We start from the raw sequence: 20,263 nt of genomic DNA, 5'->3' as shown, positions 1-20,263 counted from the left end.
AAAGTATTTTAGTGAATCAACCTGCCGAAAGGATTGTTGACGACATGATAACGATATCGATATTGGATTCGTTAGGGGGAACACGAAAATGGCGCACTTAATAATATTTAACGAAAATTTCACAGTGTCCAGCCATGATTCCAGAGCGTTCTGATACGACTGAAGAGACTAAAACAGGGAATGAACATCCTGTGAAGAAGAGAAAAAGGCAATGTCATCTGCATAAACGCATGTTTGTACATCAGTTTGACTAGGTATGGAGCTCAAGAGCAGATTAAATAACACAGGGGAGATGAAATACCCCTGGGGGACTCCACGCGTCTGCTGATAACGAGAAGAGGCGTGGGCATGTTGGTAACAAAATAACTCTCTGTTTTCTAGAAAAGCCGCTATCCATGCAGTGATGTACACCGGGAACGAATAATAAGATCTAGGAGGATGCCATATTCCACGCTGTCGTAAGCTTTTGAGATATCTAGAGTGACCAATGCTGCAACCTGCTTATTCCGTCGTGCCCACTGGATGCGACTTTCTAAGTCTTATGTGCCCACCAAATGGAGCATCCTTCTCTAAAGCCAATTTCTCTGCAGTTTAGGATGTTCTTATCAATCAGAAACTTATTAATACGCGGAAGAAAAACGCACTCAATTACTTTAACTAGAGTAGATGTTAGAGCTATCGTTCAGAGAGGGGGACAGGATTTCCTAGACCTCATAAATTGAATAATGCTTTTTTACGATGTGGTTCTGGTAGGGCTGAAAATAGGCCAATGGTAAATGATTGCTTTGCACGTAATACAGTTCGCTTGAAAGTTGCGCGGTAAAATTTAAAATTAACCCAGTTAGCCGGACTCTGTTGGTGGAGAAACTGCTTCCAAGCGGCTTTTCTACGTCGGAAATCTCTGGTACATTCTTCATTCCACCAAGGACTACACGAGTTGTTGTGGACTGATGCAATAGTAAATTGTTCTTTACGTATAGAATCATTAAGAGCTGTGATCACGCTTTCAGCCCTGAAGGTTTGTTTCATAGGTGGAAAAGTAGAGAGTGCATTGCCCAACGCCAAGGAAAATTTAGTTATATTGATGAATGAATGTACTCTGTGGCTAGGTATTTTCGCGGAGCAAACTATTTCGAAAAGAATAGGGATATAATCACTGTTCGTCTCGCAATCAACTGTTGACCACGAGGATACCAGCCCTGATGTTGCAAAAGTGAGGTCAAGGACAGACCGCGACTGACCACTCATAAAAGTGGCATTGCCCATATTTCGACAGTGAAGGTCATTATCGCCTGCCCATTCCCAGAGACGTTTCCCTGAGGTGTCTGTCCTAAATCCCCAAGATACATGATGCGAGTTGAAGTCTCCCGCCACTACCACAGCTTTCTGGCACACCGCGATAGCCGAATCTAGAGGTCTCACTTCAAAACCTCCGTGGGGAAAATACACGTTTACCAATGAAACAAGCTTGCAACCCGGCAGAAGCAAATCAATGCCGAGAATCTCACACTGAGAGGACAAGAAGTTAAAAGTCTTAAAAACATTACGGCAGAAATAATTAGATATTAATATTAGTAAACCCCCTCCGCGACCTTGACGGTCCAGTCGGAAAGTTCTGTAGTTATGAAACGTAAAAAATGTGCCGGAGTGCAGCCAAGTTTCTTGTAGAATGATAATTTCAGGGTAAATTTAGCAGTTAAAGAGTAAAGGTCGGAAGAAGAGGATTGAGTCGTGCGGCAATTGCATTGTAAAAGTTTAAGAGACGCCATGATTAGTTATATGTTAGCCTCAGTCACCGCTTTGGTTAGGATATCCTCTGGCGTGGTGTTGAGTAACTGGGCGTTCCTATTTTTTAACTTCGAAGAGGGACCGGGTGGAGGGGACGTGCCTCTCTTGTTGGAAAAGGTAACAATCATGTCTTCAGTCGATGTTTCGTCACAAGAATCTAGAGGTAGCGGTACTGTGGAGCAATCAATAGGTGGGTGACAAGCGGACTGGGAAGCTGTAGACGAAGGTCGCGTCTCATGACATGGACTGTTCGGTGTGATTTGGCTGGTAGAAGAAAGAAAAACAGCAGGTACAGATGCAGCGCTCCGAGACTGCGCTGGTGCAAGCACTGTTGCATTATTTGCCAAGGTGTTGGTGCAGAGTTGGTTTACCAAGGAAGCTGTCATTGGTGGGGCTACTGGGGAGCGCTGAGGAGGAGCAGTGACTGCCTGAGGTAGACTCAACGATGGATTTGTAGAGTTGGATTTGAGCTGCTGCATGAAAGCGAGCATGCCCTGGAATGCTTGGAGCAGTTGACAAAACTGCGACGACATCATCTGCATTTGCACTTGCTTTGTTGAAAGCCTTCTGAAAAAATACCTCACATACGGTCAACCGCGGCATGGATGGCTTTTGCGATAGCAGCATCTACATGCGAAGACAAAGAAGGGTCTGTTGTAGTCACGACCAACTTTACTTCGGACCTGCCCAGCCAGCGGCGCTCTATGGGAGCGCCTGCGCCGAGGCTCGTTTGGTGCCCGGCCGCCAGGGGCGCTTTTACGCACTGTTGCGGCGAGCGGCGGCTACGCTGGGAGTGCGTGCTCGAGCGCTAGTAGCAGCCGTCTGGCGCGGGAATTCGTGTTTAATCACACTTCAGTTAATTGATTTCGGTAATTCCTAATGAATAAGTAGCAGTTTTACGGTGACCATCCCTGAATGAATATTTTTTTTCTGATTAAGCGTGTTAAGGCGGGGTGGGGCCTCTTGGCTGGCTTTCCCGTTGTAAGCTGCGTTGCGGTGCACGCGACACATTTGGTTTCGTGGTCTCATATGAAGTGATGACGAAAAGAAATCTCACGTACTGACAACGTAACTGGCTAGCTAACCAAAGTGTGCAGGTTCATACTTGCAGGGGGAGGTTATTCCCGAATATGATGTACATTGGGAAGTTCATAGCATAAACCAAACTTAGGTCATAAAAGCCTCCCAGTAGCTCTTTTTGTCATAGTGAATGCAACAAAATTGAAGCTTTCTGTCGAAATTCCTTATGAAGTGTAACAGTTGGTCGTGGTTGTAGCCACCTGACGAGAGGCAACACCCGCGTATCCGAAAGCCCGCTCTCTGACAATGGCTGCAGCTTCCGCCCGCGAACAGCGATGTTTTTCTCGAACGTCGAGCACACTGACTTCCTGAGCTCGTGCAGGACAGTTGGAGGTGTCTGCTGGATGTCCTTGCTGACAGAGGCAGCACTTTACCTCATCTGCGTTGCATTCGGAAGCTGAGTGCGCGCTCCCACATGAGCAGCAACGAAGGGACGATTTTCAATCCCTCAAAGAGTGCCCAAATCGCCTGCACCGTTTGCACTGCAGAGGACGTGGATTTAAACGATCAACTCTGAAAACGAATGGCCAGACCTTAATTTGGGAGGGGAAAGTGAGACATGCAAATGTGGCGATGACTGATTCAGTAGGGACCCTGGTGTTGTTGGCCTCTCGGCTACAGAGATACACCGCAATCACCCCAGCGTCTGCAAATTTGTGGAGCACGTCCGTGGCACTCAACTCTGCGCTAACACCCCGTATGATGCCCTTTGAGCACGCAAGATGATGAGGGATGAACACACTCACCGGGATGAAGCCGAACATGCGACAGTTTAGCAGTTCAGAAATGCAGGACAGATCTGAGGACCTACACACTAGGCCACCCTTGCCGAATTGCCGGACCTCGGTCACCGACTGGTAGTGCTGCGTGGCACCCTGCAGGGCCGACTGGGCTGCCTCGGGATGGTTGAGACGAATGGACGCCCCATTAGCCGGAACCAGATCCAGAGGAACCCTGTTCACGCCACCACTAGAGAATAAATTCAGAGGCAGCTCCTGCGCAGAAAGGGAAGCCGACCAGGGCGATGGCCGCTGGCCGGGCGAGCTGAACGACATCAGCTCGCCTGCTTCCCTAACCTACAATTTAGGAAATGCTCCAGCGTTAGAAAATGAACTCTAAAGGAAACGAAAAGCAATGTTAAATCTAAAAATATTGGCCAAAACCCGCAAGGAGAAGCAGAGAACAGGGGCGAGTAGCCAAAGACACGTCAGCGCTTGGAAACGACCGTAATCAATGGCTGCTCATTCCGCTTCTTCTTCTTCCTCTTTATTCTTGGGCTCGAGCTGTCAGCGTCTCACGTCGTCATTGTCGTTCATCGTCGTATTCTCATGTAGCCACGGTGCTAAAACACCGGGACACTCGTTTTCCAACGCCTCGCGCTAGAACATAACGCATACGAAAAGAACACACCGGGTCACTCATTTTTCGTTTGAGATTGCTTGCTTGCTTCTATTTCGCTCCGTACTAGCTTTAACTAAAAAAATTTCAGTTCTCCGTTTCAAATTTCACTTCTTATTTGTCTTCGCATTTGCGATGTCGGGTATATCAGCGCGTTTCGTGTGGCAAGGGAGACTTACAATCTTTGAATACACTTATACACTGCATGTTTCTCCCCTCCCCAAGGTTTCACGTTAATGAAGATGGGTCTTATTTTTTATGTTTCTTGTGATATTTTCATGTTGAAGTGCCAAGTACTTCTGCTTGGACCTATTTCTGGTCCGCACAATGTATCACATATCCAACTAAATACGAATATTATATGCGCCATGAGTCTTGGAGTACGTCTTTACTAGGCGAGGCTTGCAGAAAGGCACGGAGCGAGCCCCGGAGGACAACCAAGATTGGAGACGATGATGATAATAAACTGATTATTAAGGTGAAGCATGACTGCGTAGAAATCCCAGAGTGCGAAGTATGAGCTTAGTGGCGAATACCCTTCTGCTAGTACTTCGCTCATAGCATTTGGTACCCAACCCCCGCTGGATTGTGCGGATGCATATTCCTGTGCCGTCTTGGCCGTAACCAGCGCTTACAATATGGAATAAATTGATCACAAAAGATGATTGGTGGCCCCCACCACATTATAAATTTGAGGTAGATTGTTTACTTATGCTCGTATAATAAAAAATGCAGGTTTTCTCCCTGAGGGCAAAAATACAATCCGGAGAGCCACCACAATGCTAGCACGGATCTGCTTCAGACGAGCACATGAAAAAGTACAAGAACATCGTAAAATGTTGGACATGTATTGCCGTAAAACTTCATACAATGCAATGCAGATGCGGAGCAGGTCTCGGTTTGTGCGGAGTTTGAAAACGGAAAGTTGTTTTTAAATCGCAGTGTCTAGAGTGCCATCCGACGGCACTCTAGCTGATCGTTGCAGGCATGGCTAGAGTGCCGTCCGAAGACATTCGAATATTTAACACTAGGCTAGCACCAGCCAACGAGTCTGTCGTTGTGGCGAGCTCCCCAGTTGGAGCGGTCGTTGCGGCTTCGGGCCGCGGAAACAGGACAACGGAAAACAAAGCACAGGACTACCAGATAATTCTGCCTCAACTGCCATCAGGTCAGTTCGTTTTGAACACAGTATTCTTGCACGCTGACGTCAAAGCGAGGCCTTATCGAGTGTAAGATTTTCGAGACGCGCTCGCACGCTTAGAACTGCTCCCCGACGTGATAGCGTTGGGAGCGTTCCAAATGAATCACGTGTGGGCAGTAACATTCAAGCACGCCGAAAGTGCCAAAAAGTTGGTTGATTTTCGCGACGTAAAAGTAAAAGATCTTCGCTGCATGGTAATCGACCCGAAAAACCAGGTTCTGCGAGTTAAAGTGCACTGGGTTCTTTATGGTGTGCCCGACGACATGGTGCGAGCTGCGTTTGAGCCGTACGGCGTAGTGACTGACGTCTCAAGAGACCGATGGCGTGTGTCTGGGTGCGGCGACAAGGGCTCGACAACGCGCCTTGTGTCGCTGAAACTCAAGGCAGGCGTCTCCCCCGACGACGTGCCCCGCCAGCTCCGAATCGCCGGGGACAACGCACTCGTAGTCGTTCCGGGGCGTCTGCCGCTTTGCCTGCGGTGTCAGCGTTCTGGACACGTTCGACGGGAGTGTCGTGTTCCGCGCTGCACTCGTTGTCGTCGTTTTGGCCACGAGGCCTCACAGTGCGTGCAAACTTACGCCACTGTCGCCGGACCAGTAGGGTGTGACGACAAATGTGAGCACCTCATGGATGAAGCTGAAGCGGAACAAGTCGCCGCTAGAGGAGGGGGAGACGAGCCAGCGTCGACGCATGAGCTCAAGGACCTGCCGACGTGCAAGTCACCCGCCGTACAAGCTGGAAAAGAGGGCCAAGGAAAAGAAAATGACCAACCGGGCGTAAACACAGATGACTTATCACTGCCAGAAGTGAACCAAGCTGCCCAAGGAGGAGCCATCCTGGAAACCGACCAAGACGGTGGGAAGGGGTCTGACGATGACACCATCGATAAGGATACGAGCAAGGACCTCGCTAGCAGCACCTGCGGAAAGCGTGGACGCGAGAGCAACGCCGAAATGACAGAAGGTGACAACGCGGCTTCCGACGAGCCGCCTTGGAAAGCGGTGCTGGGGCGGCGTTCCACACAGAAACCCAAGCGTAGCGTTCCCCCGGACAGGAGGGAGACAGCGTCGACGCCGGCGAAGACGCCGACGTAGCCGCGCGAATGGTGTGCGCCGGTGTGCGAGTGAGCCAGCGTCGGTCATCCTTGTGTCTGAGACTCCTGGCCCGTAATGCAGTAGTGTATTCTGCGCTGCTTTTGAATCCACGCCCCCTACCTGTGGTGCTGTCTGTAGTGTATGGGGGGACAGGACAACGTAAGGATATTGTCGAGGTCGGAACAGGTGCCATAAATTGATATGGGGCACATGACAGCTTCTATGTCATTTCGACGGCGCATTTGGCTGAATACAGCGGTTCGCTCCTCTTCCTGGCATTAATAAAAGCGCCATCCTGTCCACACGCTCAGTAATGTGAATGGCAACGAATCTCCTTTCAGCACTTAAGGTGGCAACAATCAACGTCAGGGGCCTGTCGTCAAAAAGGAGACAGTACCAGCTTAACCTCCTTTTTCTGGAAGACTATATCGACATAATCGCCGTTCAAGAGACGAAGATTGAAAGTCTGGAGCAAACGGACCGGATGGTGCAAACTTTCAGAGCACGATATGACGTTTGCGTGTCCCACTCGGTAGGCGCGTCGGCTGGATGTGCACTTTTTCTGTGTAATTCTGTGGGAATTCCCCGCACGGGGCACCTTGAGCAATCTTGGTGACGGTACTGGCGATACCGCGGACCCCGAGCCCCCAAACATAAGCTGGATCCAACCGTGGTGATGTGTTTTTAAGGTGAAGGGTAGAAACCCCTAACGGTAGCCGTCGGAGCCGTGGTCAAGCTCCGGCCGATGGGCTCCCTGCCTGTCTACCAGGCAGGGAGCTCCGGGACCTCTTTGACTACCAGGGTAAGGTCAAAGGAGAAAGTACCCCCGTCTCCCTGCTTTCCAATGTATCATATGGCATTTTCTAAACCCCCCCCCAGACGTGATCTGCCCCCGAAAAGGGGCCGCACCGAAGTTTCTTTTCCTCCTTTGCAATCGATCTCTCCCCCAAAGCCTGATAATTTCTCGCGGTTTTTGATCATGGAATCTGTTGACAAAACAAAGCCCATCACTTCCCAGTCTGTGTTTCTGATCTCCAAGTTTCTTGAAAGCCTTATCGGAAAGTCGTATAAGGCTAAGAAACTCACAACGGGAGAAGTTTTGATAGAAGTAGAAAACAAACAACAATCCTCTAACCTCCTCAAGCAAACGCGCATGGTAGATGTTGACATCAAGATCACGCCCCATCGCAGCCTCAATGGCTGCCAGGGCGTGATCTCTGATCGGGATCTAATGAATGAGAGTGAAGCAGATCTGCTCGAGGGCCTCCGAGATCAGGGCGTGACAGCAGTGAGGCGAATCACCATACGCCGAAATGATGAAATATTTCCAACCAAGCACATAATCTTGACACTTGACCGCTCTAACCTTCCTGAGTCGGTCAACGCAGGCTTCTTGAGATGTCCAATCCGACCCTACGTGCCGAACCCACGGCGCTGTTTCAAGTGTCAGCGGTTTGGGCACGGCACAACGTCCTGTCGTGGTAAATTGACGTGCGCAAAATGTGCAGCACATGATCATTAAACTGACAATTGTAAATCCGAGAACTTCACCTGTGCCAACTGCCAGGGACCACACGCTGCCTATTCTAGGAGCTGTGGAAAATTCAAAGAAGAAAAACAGATCATTGCCTTGAAAGTCAACGAAAACATCACCTTCCCAGAGGCACGGAAGAGGTTCGCCTCCTTCCCTCTGGACAGGTACGCCGACGCAGCTCGCCGGGGGGCGGAGCGGCGTCTGGTTTCGGCAGGGACCCAGTACCGCGAGTCGGAATTGGTCCCGCCCCCGCCCCCCCCCCCCTGGGTTGCCTATAGCAGCCCAATCCACCTCCGCACCGCTCGCTCACCCAGCAGCGGCTGTGGTGGTAACGCCTGTTGGGGATTCCGCTGCATCCACGGCTTCCTCTCCACCGGTCCAATGCACACGCAAGGGCACGGAGATGGAGATGGAGGCAGTCGCAGCGACCCCCTCCCCTGCCTCACTGCCTGCGCCATCTGTGGTGCTCCCCACGCCTTCGGCACTGGCAGCGCAGGCGAAGAACACCCGAAAGGGTACAACGTCAAGGGGGCCCAGTCCGCTGGGCACCCCTTTGCCTTCAGATGACGACATGGACGTCGAGCCCTTCCGGCTTTCATCGCAGCGGAAGGAACGGGCTGCGACGTGCAGGTCAGTAGAGAAGGCCAGAAAACCCCTTCCAAGAGTGCAAGCCCCGAAAGACCCTACATAAATAGTCACACTCCAGTAGCTCCGAACACATCATAATGGGAAGAGAAAACATAATACAATGGAACTGCAGAGGCCTTCTGAATAATCTTGACGATGTATACGAAATACTGCATGCTTATCAGCCAAGTGTAATGTGTGTTCAGGAAACACATTTGAATTCTAAACACACAAATTTCTTGAACAGTTACTTGATATACAGAAAGGACAGGGATGGCTGCACGCACTCTTCTGGCGGTGTGACCATAATTGCCCGGAAATCCTTAGCCTGTCACCCTGTCACTCTGAACACTGTCCTTGAGGCTGTAGCAATTCGAACAATAATATTTAATAGGTTGATAACGGTATGCTCCATATACATTCCTCCTGATGTTTCACTTTCGAGGTCTGACTTCGAGGCGCTGGTTGACCAGCTGCCCGAACCGTACATCCTTACAGGCGACCTTAATGCTCACAACTCTCTTTGGGGCTCTTCTCGCACGGATGCCCGAGGTCGCCTGATAGAGAAATTCCTTACATCTTCAGGAGCATGCCTTTTCAACAATAAACAGCCTACATACCATAACATAGGACACAACACATACTCATATCTTGACTTGGCTATTGGCTCCGCAGTTTTCTTTCCTCTTCTCGAGTGGGGTGTGGGAACTGATCCATATGGTAGTGACCACTTCCCCACCTCACTAACGTATATAGGTAAAGGCCCATGCAGTCCATCTTCCCATAATAGGTTCAATGAAACACGAGCTAACTGGAATACATTTACAGAGACATCCAAACTACACCACACATCCATAGGACACCTACACGTTGAAGGAGCTACCCAACTCCTCACGGCGCACATCCTCGACGCCGCCGAAAGGTCTATTCCCCACGCCTCTGGTGCCCCGCGCAACCAGCGGAGGCCGTGGTGGAATGAGGACTGTAGGCGGGGCGAGAGGCCCAGAACAAGGCGTGGGGTATCCTTCGTCGGTACCCCACGTCGGGAAACCTCCTCTTGTTCAAACGGGCGAAGGCGTTAGGAAAACGTGTGCGCCGTGGGGCAAAACGAGAGAGTTGGCGTACATTCATAACATCAATAAACTCCTACACAGACACAAGGAAAGTATGGACACGAATACGCAAACTCAAGGGACAACAAACACACAGCCTGCCTCTGGTCAGCACTACAGGGGACACACTCGAAGACCAGGCTGACACACTCGCACAACACTTCCAACACGTGTCCAGTTCAGCACACTACACAAACACTTTCCTGAAACATAAAGCCTGTAGTGAAAAGAAGTCCCTACGCGACAACAACGAATCACAGACTTCTTACAACTCCCTGTTTTCACTATATGAACTGAGGGCTGCTCTGAGCACGTGTAAACCCTCAGCTCCAGGCCTAGACAACATTACATACACAATGATACAACACCTACACGCAGACACACTTGAAGCACTTCTACATCTATATAATAAAATATGGCTTTCGGGGCACATTCCACACTCTTGGAGGGAGGCCATTGTAGTGGCTTTCTTGAAGGAGGGAAAGGACCCGTCGTCCCCCTCAAGTTATCGTCCAATAGCCCTGACGAGCTGCCGGTGCAAGCTCTTCGAGAAGATGATAAATCGCAGGCTCGTGTACTTCCTCGAGTACAACGGTCTTCTCGAGAGCTGCCAGGCAGGCTTCAGGGTGGGGCGATCCACGAATGATCAACTGGTTGCACTTGACTCATACATCAAGGATGCCTTCGTACATAAGCAGTACTGTTTAACTGTCTTCTTCGACCTCGAGAAGGCCTACGACACCGCTTGGCGTTATGGGATCCTTAGTGACCTCAGGTCATTCGGCGTTTCGGGTAATATGTTGAACACCCTTGTTAGTTATTTGTCAGAGAGAACGTTCAGAGTAAGAGTTGGTTGTGCACTTTCAAAGGTTCACGTCCAAGAAAATGGCGTACCACAAGGTGGCGTGTTGAGTTGCACTCTCTTCATAGTGAAGATGAACTCTCTTGGAAAGGCACTGCCACCAACAATCTCTTATTCTATGTATGTAGATGACGTGCAAATATCTTTCAAATCATGTAATATGTCAATATGCGAACGTCAAGTCCAGCTTGGTGTCAAGAAGCTTGCCGGCTGGGCAGACAAGAATGGGTTTAAATTGAATCCTGCAAAAAGCTCCTGCGTTGTGTTCTCCAGGAAGCGCGGGGTCCATCTGGACCCAGACATTACTCTTAATGGCGTGTCGCTTCCTGTGAATAAGGAGCACAAGTTCTTAGGTGTGGTGTTTGATCACAAACTCACATTCATTCCCCACATCAAGGAACTTAAAAATAAATGTCTCAAAACAATGAATATACTTAAGGTTCTTTCCCACCAATCCTATGGTTCCGACAAAGAACTCTTGCTTCGCTTGTATACTGCTTTGGTTGGGTCTCGTTTGGACTATGGCAGTGTGGTGTATGGGTCGGCGACTAAGACAGCCTTGCGAATTCTTGACCCAGTTCTACACCTGGGCCTTCGTCTTTCGTCGGGTGCTTTCCGCACTAGCCCTGCTGAGAGTCTTTATGTTGAGTGTAATAAGTGGAGCCTTGATAACCAACGAACATATATGGACTTGCTTTATGCTTTTAAAATTTCATCGCTGAATAATCATCCTTTTTATCCTGTCTTTAACGACACGTCCACATCTCTGCTCTTTGTAAATCGCCCATCCGTTCCTCTGCCCTTTTCACTTAGAGTGAAAGAGCGAGCCTCGGATCTCAGTGCTTCGTTTTTAGATGTGTACAGGTCATCCTTTTCAAACAGTTTACCGCCTTGGCAAGTTCGTCCTGTGTCGTGCGACCTTTCTTTTATGAAACTTGACAAAAATCGGGTACCGCGAGCTGCAATACTGCAGCACTTTCTGTCTCTGCAGTTTAAATACCCACTTGCAGAATTTTACAGTGACGCGTCTAAAACCTCCACCATGGTCTCCTGCGCTGCTCATGGTCCGGATTTCAGTGCAGCCAGAACCATGAGCGTCCACACAACAATTTTTTCAGCAGAAGCGTATGGAATTTTACTGATTGTACGACACATTCTTGAAACTCAAATTCCCAATTCTATCATCTATACAGATTCTTTGAGTGTTGTTCGCGCACTGTCATCGCACAAGCTCCCCAAAAACCACATAGGTAATCTTGTATTCAACACTATCATGTCCGTGTATGCACAAAAGCATCAGCTGGTCCTCTGCTGGGTCCCAGGACACGCAGGGAGCGCTGGGAATGAGTTGGCAGATGAGAGGGCTGCTGCTGCTGCACTCAGGAACACTGTGGACATTACAACGGTACCCTACACAGACCTCAAGCCACACATAAGACAACACCTGCGCAGAACATGGTAAACACACTGGGACGAACAGACAGACAACAAACTACATGTAATAAAGCCACACTTGGGACGGTACACATCTGACTCACACAACAGACACACGGAAGTCGCCTTGGGTAGGCTACGGATAGGGCACACGCATGCAACTCACTCGTATCTGCTGGCGGGATCTCCTAGACCCCAGTGCAGCAGGTGCGGAGAGGCCCTATCCGTAGTGCACATACTAATCACATGCAAGGCACTTCACACAACACGACACAAACACTTCAGAGAACTCTACAGACAACATATTCCCCTACATCCATCGTTTTTCCTAGGTGACGAAGCCATTGTTTCCGTGAAACGTGTGTTTGAGTATTTGTCGGACGTCAAGTTTTTAAACCTCATTTCCTATCACGCATCATGAAATCTGGCCCTATACACCAGCCATGCTCATTGTCGTTTTGTGATTTTACTTTTGTTTTTGCTGATTTTACTTAGTGTTTGAGGTATCACCTCTCATATACGACTATTGTTTTGGCGCTCTTTGCCCCAGTTGGCCTTGCGCCATAAACATCAAACCATCATCATCAATTCTGTGGGAATTTTTGAAGCAAGTGTCAGTGTTTGCGAACGCGGTCGCTTTATTGTGTGCGATTTTTTGTACTCGCAAATGGCATGAACAGTGATTTGTGTATATGCACCAAATAAGGAAGTGCATCGCCGCCTTTTTTTTTAAAGTTTCAAACTGTATTTAAACTTTGCAAGGCACGTAATATTTCTTGGCGATTTCAACTGCGTCTGTTCAAGCGCTGATAGAGCAAGAAAACCGCCGACACATGATTTGAGTGCGATGGTTTTAAATAGCCTAGTGCATCAGTTTGGCCTGGAGGACGTCGCGTGTGTTCTGTCGAACATGAATGCACCACAGTACACACATTTTCAAAGTGAAAGTCACGCAAGATTGGACAGAGTTTACGTATCACTGGGTCTTGTGCCTCTGTGCGAGGCCTACAACGTGAAACCGCTGTCCTTCAGCGACCACAGCATGGTGACGTTTACAATAGGTCAGAAAAACTCGCTTTAGCTGGGATACCTGTAAATTTAATGTCAAACTACTGAATGATGAACTATTCACAACTGGTGTAAAGAAAAGATTAGAGCAGGCAATCGGAACAGAAAGTGGGTCACTTATCAATGTCTGGGAACAGCTAAAAAGTTACGTTGAGATAAGTGCAAAGAAAGATCGTCCGTCATACGTCATAAAGAAAAAGAGGAGGGAACACAACTACAAAGCCAGTTGCACTTCTTGCTAGGCATTGAGGCTCAACAGCCTGGAACTTTTACAAAAGAAATAAGAGAGGTTAAAAATAAGTTGGAGGTCATAGACATCGAGAAGTACAGGGGTGCCATAGTGCGCGCACGCGCAGAGCGACTCTGGTTGGGCGAAACGCCAACCAAACGTTCCCTGAGTGACGAAAAGGGTTATGCACAAAAGAATGACATTAAAGCAATTCGGTACAATAATGTGGCTTCTATGGACTCCGAATTCGTGGAGCGCGCGTTTTTTGAACATTATAAGAAACTTCTGGGAACTGAAAAGCAAGGCAGTAAAGATTTCGAGCTAACTTTCTTGCCGTCAATGCCAAAGTTAAGGGATGATGACAGAGCAAGCATGGAGGCGCCGATCAGTTTGCAGGAGATAAATAACGCCATCGACGACTTATCCACAGGGAAGTCACCGGGGCCAGATGGATTGGGAACCGAGTTTTACAAGTTCTTCAAAGAAGATATAGCAGTAATTTTGTACAGGCTCATAACGGAAGCGTATGAATCCAAGAGAACACCGCCTTCGTTCCGGAATAGTCATATTGTGTTAATTCCTAAAACTGATGATCCTGAAAAGCTGTTGGCGGTAGAGTCGTATCGGCCAATCAGCTTAATGAATGTTGATTACAAAATTTTCATGAAGGTTTTGGCTAGAAGATTGCAAGGAGTAATAAAAACAATTGTTGGAACCCATCAAACACGTGAAATTCAGGGACGATCTATTCTAACCAATATTCATGTTGCAAGAAGTGTATTAGGGTGTTGCGACGTTCTAGGGGGCCACGTGGCGATGATCCTAATTGATTTGCAGAAGGCCTTTGATCGTGTTGCGCATAACATTCTTTTATCAGTGTTAGAACACGTTAACGTAGGATCCGTCATCCTCGAAGGTGTAAAGATGTCGTACACTCAGTGCTCAGCTCGTGTTATTGTAAACAAAAAAGTGGGACGAAGTTTTGATATACTGTCGTCAGTGAAGCAGGGGTGCCCCTTGAGTCCCTTGTTGTTTGCGATTTATCTTGAACCCTTTTGTTTAAAGATTCTTCAAAATGGAAATATTCATGGATTCCGTTTGCACTGCAGTGAAGTTAAAATTTTGTCATATGCCGATGACATCGCTGTTTTTTGTAGTGATAGGAAAAGTGTGAGGGAGGTGGTGAACGATCTAAAGTGATTTTGCGAGTTGTCCGCAAGTACAGTTAACTGGAACAAGTGCATAGGATTTTGTCACGGTGACTGGCAAAGTAGGCCAGTGTTTTTCGAGAACATGCCTTGGACGACAACTCCGGCCAGGTATCTGGGCATCCCCCTTGAAAACTACCAGGATGCTAGAGAGTACTGGGACGGAGAAACTGATAGAGTTAGAGAGAAATTAACACAATGGGCGGAGAAGGGATCTGTCAATGTTTGCCCGTGCATCAGTATGTAATGTATTTGCTGTTGCCAAGGTATGGTACGTCCTACAGGCGATTTGTATGTCAAGAAGGAACATACAAAAGCTGCACAGAGTGTTCGCGATGTTTTTGTGGGGCTCAAGTTGGGAGCGCATGAGTCGAACTAATTCATTTCGCTCGGTGAAAAGTGGTGGATTGGGACTGGCACATTTGTTTATCCGACAAATAGTTTCTAGGTTTATGTTTCTGAGAGATCAGAGAGATTGCTTTCTACGGGTTCTTGCGCGAAGTGGTGGATGCTTTTAGGATTTTAAGGGTTAGGTTTTCCTCGGAGTATTTGAATAGTGTACCGCAGAAACGTTTGTACAAAGATATGATTGATGTGTGTCTGCCTGTTCCGGTTTATCGTCAGTTATATGCAGTGGGTTCAGGAAAAGATGTTCTAAAAAGAGTGAAACGAATGCCAATACGTTCATCTGTTAAATCTTTCTTCTTTAAATTTCATAGCGGCACGCTTCCGGTAAAACCCTGGCTGCAGGAAGAAGGACTATATGTACACCCATGGACACTTAACTGTAGACTATGCCAAAAGCTGGAAACAATTGAGCACATCTTTCTGGACTGTTGGGATGCGGTGTTTCACTGGGACATCCTCCAACGAACCCTGAAAAAAGACTTACCATTAACGCCTTATGGCATTTGCTTTTTGCCCGTAAACAATGACGGAGGCGTTCCCTATGATATGTTTATGGCACTTAGTCTGCATTCTTTGTGAAAAACTCGCATGGCGGTTCAAAATGCCGAAGAGGATGCTCGCACAGTGCGAGAGTACTTCATTGAAAGCGTTGCTTATTTAAGAGAAGTTTATCGAGCCATGCCGGAAGAGCCTGAGTGGTTACCCATTCTGGATGTTCTAGCGCAATTTAAGATGTTTTAAGCCACTCCCTTCAGCCGATTGGTGGCTGGAGCTAGTAATTTGTGTACTTAACAGTGCGTGTTGTGTTGTCGCCAAGCAGGCAATAAAGAAAAAAAAGTCGTTGTGGTGTAGAGGATCCGTCTCAGCTTCTTGACCCTAAAGTCCGTGGTTCAAGACCGCCTCTATTTTTGTTCATTATTTAATTAAAGTGTTATTTTTGTGCCTTAGTTTAGTTTTGGTTTTTAAATGATTTCTTTGTGTGCGTTAGGTTATCTTATGTTATGGTTAGGCTAGGTTGCCTAGCTTTACGTTATCTAGAGCGATGCATCCACACGCGGCAATTTTGTTATAAAACGCCGGTGGACATCGATATAGTGGAGTGCTTATGATACCGTCGGACGGCACTCGAGATGCGGCCTTTTTAAATACCTTTGGTGATTGATATATGGGGTTGCTCAGCACGGGGTTGTCAGCTGTTCTGCGCTATAAATATTTCTGACAAATATAAGTATCTAGAATAAAAAAGGTATTAGAGTCCATGCTGACGTTCTACTGTTTCAGCCTCTGTTACAACAGATGGGATGTTTGCAAATATAGCCCTGCATGTTTAAAAGCTTTTTCGAAAATACTTACCGATAGATGGTCTGTTCTGACTTTCACCGCCGGAGTTCTGTTCAACTTCAGAATCTTCTTGCTCAACCTCAGATGGAACGTCGTCCCCGTACCACAGCTTCTGAACCATCTGCTCATGTTCAATATTTGCACGACGGAAATCTTCCTTCATGTCATTTATAGCAGCTTCATAAATTTCATTTTGTTTCTGCGTGGTTGCGTCCACATTATTTAAAGTGTCCTGGAGGATTTCACAACAGTCTTCACAAGCTTCTTTCCACTTCGCGGACCTGGGATTGATAAAAAACAACAGGTATTTTATAACGTCGATCAAGAGATTATAAGCATGGGTTTTGCCGTGACGCCTCTGCTCGAGAAATGAGAAGGCTGGAGTTAAGGGCAATACCCCCGTCGTGCAAACTGATTTACCACTGAAGGGGTGAGGGTTCTTCTAGATCAGCAATCGAATTTTATTTAAGCTCAGGTTGTACGTTGTTCTATTGAAAATATCGTGATGAGGTGGACGCAAAGCGTTAGCAGCTAATCTTACGTAGGTGGTGGAAGGCACCAGGCTCCAATCTACTCAATGCGATGCATTGTGAGTCACGGATACGCACACCAATAAAAAACAAATGTAAATATGATTTGAATACTGTATCCGGCTGGCTTTGCCGGCCCATGCTACCGCCGACAGCTGAAGACAAATTCGCCACAGCGGCAGTCATCGGTGAATTCATTGTCCGCCCTCAAATCCCTGAAGGGGATCCCGTACTTTGTTTTCAGGCCCCAATAGCTAAGTACTGTGCCGTTTCTTTTTGACTTTACAGAAAGCTTTAAAAGCTGCTGACGCGTGCTAGCTTCTTTTCTACAGTTGCGGAACGGCGGAATTGGCTGTAATATTGTTAAATATCACCATCATCTGCCCTGAATTGGGAGAAGACCAGCTCCTCGCAGCGCGAGCGCGCGATCGTGTGTATCAGCCATTAAACTAAGAATGCAAATGGTTCCCCGGCCTCTCTCGTGGTTACAAGTGGTGCCGTGACCAGGATTTCTACCTCCATGCAACGAACGCCAACAACTACCTTGGAGCAGCGGAGATAACGTCGGCGTCGGAACAGCTTATCGACCTGCTCCAGACAACGAGGAGGTTATCGCGGAAATCAACGGGATCCGACGAGCTGACTGAAACGTAAGCGAGCGTCAGACAACCACCTTCCAAGATGAGCAAAGAGATTGTAACAAAGAAGAGGAAGACTTTACGGTGGCAAATAACGCAGCTCATAAACGAAGCCGAACAGCAAATAGGAGAAGAAGCCGAAAGAATGGTGCTTTGCTCAACGCAGACACAGATCAAAGGGTTACAAGCGCGAATAAAAGAAGAAAACAACCAAATGGAGCAATGTTTAATGTACAAAGTGGCGGACAGTGAATTTGAGAGCATAATTGAGTACGACATGAAGATATTAGCTATCCTATCAAAGCTTGAGATAAGCACTGCGGAGTCCACCCCAAGCAGCGTAAATGCCCAGACTGACATCCAGACGTTAGCACCGAGCACTCAGCACAACGCCAGGCCAGATGACATGGAGATGGTCAAGCTACCGAAGCTGGAGCTTATAAAATTCGATGGAAGTGAGCTGGAGTGGAACAGATTTTGGAATCAATACAAATCATCAGTTCACGACTGGCCTAACATGACTAAAGCCCAGAAGTTCAGCTACTTGACGGCTTCATTAACTGGCAAAACCGCGGCTACAATAGAAGGACTGCAGTTTTCCGCTGAGAAGAACTATGACCACTCAATACAGTTATTGAAGGACACGTTCGGAAGGCATGAAAGATCAGTAGATCTGCACATGAGCGAACTGCTAAACCTTCCAAAGGTAAAGTCATCGAGGGATATCTAATAGCTAAGAAAGCTATTCCAAGCCGTACAAGTGAACATGCTCGCCCTCGATTCATTGAGTGTAAAACCCGAGTTCTATGCTCCAATGCTCATGCCAGTGCTGAAGAGAGGTATTCCATTACCGTTGTCAGTGAAGTTCAAGTTGAAGGAGATGGCTCACAGTAGGCAGGACAGAGAAAGGGAAGAAGGAGAGCAAAGCGAGTCAGCAGGAAAAACAAGCGCGGACGCCCTAACGCGACTTCTTGAATTTCTTCGGCATCAAGTAAACTTGAGAGAGGAGACAGAAAAGGAGCAAAGATAGGGGACTCAGAAACAGACACGAGAAAGTACGAGACAGTTTCCAACCACAGCTAGTTTTTACAGCTCATCCGAAAGGGTGTGCATCTTTTGCAAACAAAACAACCATGCGACAGGAGATTGTCGGCGCAGCATGCTGATGGAAGAGAAAGGAGCGGCGCTCGCAGCCAGCAGAGCATGCTTCAGGTGTACGCTGCCAAACCACACGGCACGTATTTGCAGAGCTAACGTGCGATGAAAACAATGCAAGGGAAGACACGCTACATCAGTGTATAGGATGAAACGAGAAGAAAATACAGAACAACACGCCTCGATGGTTCAACCACAAGAATCGACAGCGTGCAGCATGCATGCCATTGAATGGCAGGAAAAGCAATGCGTGTTCCTTCACATTGCGGCAGCTTGGATAGAAGGAGGCTCATCAGGCAACTACGCCCGTCTCATACTTGACAGCGGCAGCCAAAGATCATTAATTACAGCCGGATTAGCGGAATAAATCGGAGCAACGGTAATCAAACAAGAAAAGTTGACGATTGGCTCGTTCGGCGGGAATGAAACGGTGAATATCACGTACGTGGTACAAGTAAATGTAAAGCATCAAACCAAAAGCCAAGCCACCGTAATTGAAGCACTTAAAGTGGACATGATATCTCGTAATTGTGTGCCAGGACCAACCAAAGAAATAAGCGCAAAGATGAGGAAGCTATATATGGAGATTGCCGACGAGACACACAGAATAAGAAAGCCGGGATCGATAGGGTTTCTAATGGGCTCTGATTATTATTGGGAGTTTTTCACGGGACAAATAAAACAACTAGGTGACAAGCTAATGGCTTCGGAGACAACGCTTGGATGGATAGTTCAAGGACCATGCCAACAAAATGAGCTGAAGGTAACAAAAGAACAGGCAGTCACGGTACTTCACATTGAGGCTGCTGACAAAGGAATTTAGGGCGAATTGCAGGAAATTTGTAGTTTCGAGTCGATCGGCCTAGCAACGAAACATGGTTAACCGAGTTCAGAAGACAAAATACTGGAGTGGTTCGAGGAGCAAATAACGATGGACAATGGTCGCTAGTCGGTAGGTCTACCATGAAAATAAAACACGAAAAGGCTACTACAGTTAACAGCCAGGCTTAAAGGAGCCATGAAGAGAAAACAAAAGTTTGTTTTATTCGAAAGATTAGTTGTTTCATAGTACCCCAAGCGCTTTCCCGGAAGCAAATGATGCTTTATTCACTGAGAAATGAGGCAATTTAAGCCAAAATTTTAAATCTCCCGCTAAAATTGCACATTCCGTGACGTGAACAATGGCGTCATACGATCCGGTCCATGAAACAGATACTTAGTATGTCGACTCCATATAGCACCCACACGCGGGCAACTCGTGCCAAAACCGAGACGGCGGCCATTTTAAAAATACTATTAAAACCTAGTGCACCCGCAGCCCTAGTCATGGAATCGCCTGATGCGGAGAACAAAACTCTCGCCGAGGAGCTAGGGCTTGCATTTAACAACCTCACACCACCTGAACGCTCAATGCTTCTAAGTGCACGAGCGGCAGTAGTTGTTGGATACGCGGTGAACGGGAAAGCGACCATTCCGCGATAGCCACAACAGACGAACGCCCTGCCGTCGGCACCGCTGCCTCGTCAGCCCCGTCGCGACGGACGAATACAGACTGG

General features: G+C 47.7%; 1 protein-coding gene across 6 annotated transcripts in view; it reads right to left on the bottom strand.

The window, feature by feature from the left end:
• Positions 1-20,263, bottom strand: part of LOC144148723 (uncharacterized) — a 204,859-nt gene that overhangs the window by 44,749 nt on the left and 139,847 nt on the right. For 5 of the 6 annotated variants that reach the window (XM_077680246.1, XM_077680243.1, XM_077680245.1 and 2 more), the window contains one exon: positions 16,397-16,665. The exons of the other annotated variant lie outside the window; for it this stretch is intronic. In XM_077680246.1, the coding sequence (XP_077536372.1) occupies positions 16,397-16,665 (269 nt within the window). The remainder of the gene's footprint in view (positions 1-16,396; positions 16,666-20,263) is intronic. 6 annotated transcript variants of the gene reach the window in all.

Source organism: Haemaphysalis longicornis, unplaced genomic scaffold, assembly GCF_048455015.1.
Source record: "Haemaphysalis longicornis isolate Haplotype H1 unplaced genomic scaffold, Haemaphysalis longicornis Haplotype H1 scaffold_8, whole genome shotgun sequence".
NCBI classification, from domain to species: Eukaryota; Metazoa; Arthropoda; class Arachnida; order Ixodida; family Ixodidae; genus Haemaphysalis; species Haemaphysalis longicornis.
Note: the sequence above shows the minus strand (reverse complement) of the source record. Positions and strands in the feature narration are given on the sequence as shown.